The 7,431-nt window shown below is 37.6% G+C and overlaps 1 protein-coding gene across 2 annotated transcripts in view; it reads right to left on the reverse strand.

The window, feature by feature from the left end:
• Positions 1-2,427: 2,427 nt before the first annotated feature.
• The window catches only part of JMY (junction mediating and regulatory protein, p53 cofactor), a 100,322-nt gene continuing 95,318 nt past the window's right edge, over positions 2,428-7,431 (reverse strand). Inside the window, exons 10-12 of one of the 2 annotated variants that reach the window (XR_005356827.1) lie at positions 7,018-7,328; positions 4,409-4,543; positions 2,428-3,084 (exon numbers count right to left, since the gene is read on the reverse strand). Coding sequence is in view for 1 of the 2 variants with exons in the window: in XM_038532473.1 (XP_038388401.1) it covers positions 7,021-7,328 (308 nt within the window). In the remaining variant the exon portion in view is untranslated. The remainder of the gene's footprint in view (positions 3,085-4,408; positions 4,544-7,017; positions 7,329-7,431) is intronic. The other variant, XM_038532473.1, reaches the window with a different exon arrangement.

Below are 7,431 nucleotides of genomic sequence, written 5' to 3' on the forward strand. Positions count from 1 at the left end.
AAACTCAGAACTTATAAAACACACATCAAGTAAGCAAGACAACTGCTCCTCTTTCAAAAATCCTCTTTAGCCAGGCATTTGGTCACACTGCTATGCCACAGTACCACCCATATTTGAGATCATTAGGAATACCTTTTCTATAAGTACCACATTGGTTATATACACAGCATTCTGACTATAACTGGGAGAACTATTTAAAATTGGCATTCAAGTGAGCAGTAGCATTAACTTTAAAATATCCTCAAGTTATCTAAAATATATTACAGTCGAGACTAGATTGGTAAATGGACTTCTAAAGTGATTCGGCACAAGCAAGCAGCTGTTTGTGGATTTTTATGACAGAAATGACACACTGAGATATATAACTATCAAATATTTTAAACCATATAAATAGTATGGGCAAGTTTGGAACTTGAAACATCATCTATAAATACCATCCTAACTAAATATATTAAAATTTAATATTGAGGGCAAAGATGCTCTTTTTTGGGGCAAGGGGGGGAAAGGGGAATTCAATCATGCTTACATAATTGTTGGGTCTGGAAACTGCTTTAAAATTAACATGAGGGGAAAAAATTAACATAAGGATTCAACTGGTAATCTCATCTTGGACAAGTGGACTGTAGTTATTTAAAATTTTAACACTGTGAGATTCCAAAGGTGAATGATCTGCAGTAACTTGTAATTCTGTGGAAGTAGGAATCTGAATCTTAAGGATGGAAAGTAGGTATGTTGGAGAACGTTATTCAGCAGAGTGTAAGCATAGCTGGTTATTAAGGAGGTTTTGCAAGTGAGATAACCTTCATGGAGTACCACCATGAGATGTACTCAGAGCTGTGGATGCACCCCCAAAAGGATTCACAGGGGTCTGTACCCTGTCTAGCATTTGCTGAACACTTACCAGGACATGGTTCTGAAAGACAAATCACAGGACCCGTTTATAATTGAGCCCAACTCTCGATGGAATCCCCCACTCTAACATTAAATGGGGAGTAATTCTGACAACAGTTCTAGTGCTTTTGCTGTTCATTTAATGTTAAGTTCTCCTGTGTTTTTCTAAGTATCAATGAATGGGAAAAAAATGATTCATAAGCATCCAAAGGCTTAATATTGATACATGATTTTTTTAAGGTTTGAAAATTTGCTTTAACATTTTTTTGCCAAATTATATTCATCAAACCAATCATTCTTTCAATTGAAAAGCACGCTTAAATGCCTTACTAATTCCACCTCCCCATTGTAGGATAAAGAGTCTCTATACAAGATATATATTTTAATTTTCCAAGATAACATGTGGGAATAATGCAAGAAGAAAGCTAAAGTACTATGAAAAAAAACTGTGCAAAAAGCTCCTACTCTCCTCAATAAACAGAAAATTTTCTCCATAATTATTCTAAAGGAAATACATCTTAAAGTGACAAAGGTCTAAGCATTTTTTTTCTCTCTTCTGGAAAACCAATTTATACATTGGAGCGCTGCTACTCTGGGACTGCTTTCTGGTGCTAGGCCAGAGAAACGCCTTTAGGAGAAAGTTCTCTTTGGTACACCAGTCCTTACCTAACTCCCTTCATACAGAGGCTAACGTCTATCTGATGCAGAATTACACTCTATAGAAGACGGTGGGCTGGGTCCAACATATCCACCCTTCATTCAAGCCCACAACAGTCCTGCTGAGAATCCACAGTGGCTCCACTCACCAAAAAATGCATCCTTTGGGACTCCAATACAGCAAAGTCAGCACCTAGAACTACATACATAGGTTTTAAAAAGTCTACTGATAGCAACAAAGGCTCTCTTCCAAAATTCCATTCATAACATTGTGAAGATAGTGAAATGCCAGCCAAGGAGGCTTTTCTGCCTACTTTCTGCATGTTTGTAAGGGCACACTTCACTGCGGAGCATAAAAAACTTAAATGGTGCATGTTAAACAGACTTAAGATCTGCATCCCTATTATTGAATCCTCATTTTTGATTCTCAATAGGAAAGTCATGTTGAATTACACTAATCAAGCAATTGTTCAAACAAAGAGACTAAAAATAATCTGAAACATTATCAAGTTACAAAGTATTGCTTTTCATAAACAAAGCTGCACATGAAATCCAAACTATTATAAATTCACAATTATGAAGAGCTATTTAAAAGCATGGAAATTTTTACTTCAAAACCTTACAAAGTGTGAGAGTAGGTGGTCTTTTAAAAATATGCCATGTTGGGATCCCTGGGTGGCGCAGCGGTTTGGCGCCTGCCTTTGGCCCAGGGCGCGATCCTGGAGACCCAGGATCGAATCCCACATCGGGCTCCCGGTGCATGGAGCCTGCTTCTCCCTCTGCCTGTGTCTCTGCCTCTCTCTCTCTCTCTCTCTCTCTGTGACTATCATAAATAAATAAAAAAAGTTAAAAAAAAAAAAAAATTTAAAAATATGCCATGTTAAATGTATCATGTTGTGGTAAACACATTAAGTGTATCTCCGTGGTTATCTTTCTTTTCAGATGTTGAACATCTTTATGAAATTTCCTCTGGAGATGAGTAAGATGGAAATTTTCAGGGCATTTCCATCTGATTCTTTCCAATTTCTATCCTATAGCTATCATGATAAACTTTTTCAGAGTGCTGTACTATTTATAAAAGCTGATATGGAAGCAGCTCTGTGTTTTCAAGCAGAGGACTATTCAGTGCGTGGAAAGATGGATTTCAAAGCAGTCCCAATACAGCTCACAGTAGATCTCTGTCAGCCCACTGTTCTTCCAACTTAGAACAACACCTAGCTTTAGCGGCCACTACAAGGATGTACGTGGGTGGACAGGAGGGGAAGGTGCTTAAAAAAAAAACAGGCATCTCTGGAAGGCCTTTTCTTCATTGCATCAGGAGCATTGCACATCTAAAACTCATGTTAACCACCAACTACTGGAATGACTGGAAAAGCGTTAACTTGCCAATTGTGCTTCCATTTTTTCATACCACTGAGCCAACACACTTTTTGCATCTAATGGAATCCAGCTGGGAAATCACGTGTTTAAAATTTTGTTTTTTCAAAAACAAATCTTTGATCTTCAACTGAAGGTATTTTTTTTCTGTTGAGTCACCTGTTTATAAACAAAAAAATAAAGTGTATTAAAAAATGTAGACTTATTGAAGATAGTGTGGTCTTTTAAAAATATGCCATGTTAAATGTATCATGTTGTAAACGCATATATATCCCCATACAACTTGCAATATCTGGATGAACACTGCTTTTTCTTATAAATGACCATTTGTAGAGATCATATATAGGAGACAAAAGATGCGTTTGTATTCTTAAAGCAATAAAAATGAAAACAAAGTAACTTGAATATGATTTAGATCACTTCAAGATTGTATGTTAGATTCACTTTTATACCTTTTACTCTAATTTTATGTCAAAACTATACAGTAAAAATGACCAAATACAACTGAACATATCAGCCTCATAAAATGCCAGATTAGAATTAAATATTTTAAAAATTCGCTAGAAAGTGAGTTTTTGTTATACTGACGTTTAGAGGACAGGATTAGTACTAGTCTTTAAATGATGCTTTAGCAAAGTTTCAGAGTAGTTGTACTTGAGATCTATGGTGAACACATGTCACAGGAGCATTTATATGAAAGAGCTACTAATCAGATAAAAAGGGACATGGACATAAATTGAGTCCTAACTTATTATAGTTCTGCATTAACTAATACTGTAGCTACATGTGGCTTTGGGGCATCTGAAACATGGCTGCTGTGACTGAGAAAATGAATTTTTAATTTGATTTAAATTAAAATCTGAAGCAGAAATATTAAAATATTTCTCTATTGAATGCAATTTTATTGTTTTGGTAGGACATTTCAACTTTAACCACTGAATGATTAGCATCGAAATTGAAATGTGCTACAAGTATAAAATACACACTAAATTTTGAAGACTACATTTAAAAAATGTAAACTACATCATGAATTTTTTATATTGATACATGTTGAAATACATTATTTTGGATATACCATATAAAATATTGAGATCAATTTCAAAAAAAATTTATTTTTTAAGGTAACTATGGTAACTTTACATCTGTGGCTAATACTTTTTTTTTTTTTTTAAGATTTTATTTAAAAACAGAGAGCGCACAGCAGGGGGAGCAGCAGGGAGAGGGAGAAGCAGCCATCCTGCTGAGCAGGGAGCCCGACTGGGGTTTCATCCCAGGACCCTGGGAACGTGACCTGAGCCAACGGCAGATGCTTAAGTGACCGAGCAAGCCACACATGCCTCATATTTCTATCAGTGCCATCACATAGTTACTTCATGGCTCAAAAAGAGGAACTTGCAGAAAACCAATTGGAAACTCCATATGAAGCCTCTATAATGATATGTATTCCCTTACATTTAGAAAGTTCCTTCAAGGACACGCTTACCTACGACTAGTTCTTAAAAGAGTTTTAAAGGAAGACACAGCAGAACAGGAGATAATGACTATTTCATGAAGTTTTGAGAAATTACTTGTTTTTCTGAAGAGCTAATTAATGATTTCAGATCTGTAGGAAGCTGATCTGTAATAGGAAATAGAAATTATAGTGTTTTTAGCCATCTGTAGAGAAGCTCTGAAGTTCAGTCTTTAAAAACCATTTCCCAAGACCACACACGAGGTAGGAGGAATAGTTCCTTTATCACTGCCTGCTCAGACGGGCCTACGGTTTGCTTCTGGTACGGGATAGGTTGTTTTTTATAAATAACCGACTTTGCAGGTATCTGAACTCCTGTGTTGCTGGGGAGTATTTCATTGTTTCATTATAATACATATACCAGCCGTAAATAATCAGCCAAAACCAGGAAATTTTGGGTATTCATGGTGGACATACTCTTAACATTGGCTCTAAGGCTAAATTAGTAGCCTAAAGCTAAAAATAACTACCACGCATGGGCATGTCGGAAATGCTGCTGCTGTGCCTATGTGTTAGGATCTGGCAGGACTGGTGAAAACCGAGACGAGGGGGACTGGCCTGAGCTCCTGCCACCGGGGAACATACCCCACCTGCGTTACTGCCAGCAGCTGTGACCAAAAAACAGAAACACTCATTTATTATGTGAAGGCCCCACTCTGAGGTTAGCCAGTTAGTGCCTAAGATGGTAGGTCCGGGCAGAGGCAGACACTGGGACGGGTAGGACACACCACGAAGGGGGAGAGAATCTACACATCTCCAGTGTGGGAAGGCTTCCTGGTCAGACATCCTCTATCTCTGGACGTGCTCATACACTGAGCAGATGCAATACTGTATCTCCATACTTCTGCAAAGCACGTGTACACACGTATCAGCACAAATGGTTTGAAATTACTTGGCAATTCAAAAACACTGGTTCCGGGGATCCCTGGGTGGCTCAGCGGTTTAGTGCCCGCCTTTGGCCCAGGGCGCGATCCTGGAGTCCCGGGATCGAGTACCGCATCGGACTCCCGGAATGGAGCCTGCTTCTCCCTCTGCCTGTGTCTCTGCCTCTCTTTCTCTCTATCATGAATAAATAAATAAATAAAATATTTAAAAACAAACAAACAAGCAAAAAAAAAAAAAAAAAAACCCAAAACACTGGTTCCTACAAAATGGTAATTTTGTATAAATTTTTTTTTTTTTTTAATTCTCCTCTTCTATAAAGAGGAGAAAAGGCATGCCAGCGGCCTAATTGCCGTGGCAGTGTGTGACTGAATGCTGCCTGGAGGGCACTAACAAAGGTCATCTATACCCACTCAAGGGGAATGGGACGTTTTCAACCCCCGCCCTTTTTTTAAAGCTACTGATTAGTGTAGAGGCTGATGGGCAGAGGAGGGATGGGGCTGCACAGCAGAAGAACATCTACATTTTCCTGATGGATCCATCCACGAATAAGCAGGTAAAACTGCTTTTGATAGTATCTGATATATCTCGCACTCTTTCAAATGTAATTAATATAAAGAATTTCTGACACAGTTTACCTTTTTTGTATTAAGTCTTCAAAATCAGAGGTATGCCTGCATAGACATCAGATCTACTCAGAATCCACGTGAGTGAAAGCCAAGAATCTGCATTTTTAATAAGCTCCCCAGGTAATTCTTATAATCAAGCATGTTTAAGAATCACTTCGTTGACCAAAAAGTTTATTATTCCTTCACCTACTTTCCTTCCAGGGCTAGGTGTCTTCCCTCCACTTTTGGTGAATGTTGTAAAGACCACAGAAATATCGTCCATCGAGAGAGCAATCAAGATACTTAATAGAATATTTGCATTGCAGTTTGCACAACTTATAATATTTCAGCTATCACTACTGTCAGTTCTCTATATACTATTTATAGCATATGTTACCTTTACTGACTCTATATTTAGCATGATTTGTGCCACAGGACTACATAATTATCTTACTAAGTGTGGTTCAGTAACAACTATTACTTTAGGAGAATGCCAAATGTATATATAACCAGAACCTACAAGGGTACTCAATAAGAAACACTTATTACATATTTATTATATTAGCTGCAATTTTATCTGTAACATGCAACAATTATGATAAGCCTTAAAATGATAGACCTTCATTTTAAAGGCTTGGAAAGCTAGATAATCAGGCAATGCAATAATTTTTATGAACTGATCTCAGAAAATTCCTTTGTAGGAAGCTAAGAAGACATCCAAATTCAATATACCTAACAGGTTGTACCTGAAATGCTTCACTCAAAAAAGGCCTTTTCTATTTTTAAAGCAAGAAATAAGACTGCCACTTCACTGGAATGAAACTATCCTCTTTATTCGGGCTATATCTATACTGTAGAAATTATTAATGAGCAGGATATAAACAGCATTTACATACCAGGTATCTTCTTGAAAAGTGCTTTACTGTTAAGTTTCAAGAAACTACACAAAACCTAAAGTTTACAAATCCATGATCAATGCTATTAAGTGAGCTGTATAATAAATAAACCCCAACCATAAAATTTAACAGATTTCATCATCTACTATGAAACCTATATTACCAAATGCTACTAAAGAAAGTAGGGACCATTTACTTGTTAGTTTTCCCAATCTGTGCAAGGCAAAGCCTCCTCTTCATCCTCCGACTCAGGGGACGCCTCTTTGATTCTTCTAAGAGCCTCATGGATGCTCCGTGTTAGAGGGTCTGTGTCAGGCAGAAGCGTGAAGGATTCTCTGAGAACTTCCTTCTGTACCTTCTTCAATTTTACCCCTTTCCTGATTTGTGCCAAGATATTATTACTATCATCCTCGTCAGGAAAAGGAGGCAGAGTTCGCTGTTCAACTTTTTTCAGGTGAAAACTACCACGCTTCAAGGAAGCTAGCACCTCATCCATGGGTGAACTCACTTTACAAACGAGAAAGAACAATTATAGTTAGGATCACGATTAGAGTCGAACGGGCAACCTCTAAGTCTTTAGGACTGTGCTAGCCAAGAACACTAAAAACAA

Source organism: Canis lupus, chromosome 3 (genome assembly GCF_011100685.1).
Source record: "Canis lupus familiaris isolate Mischka breed German Shepherd chromosome 3, alternate assembly UU_Cfam_GSD_1.0, whole genome shotgun sequence".
NCBI lineage: Eukaryota > Metazoa > Chordata > Mammalia > Carnivora > Canidae > Canis > Canis lupus.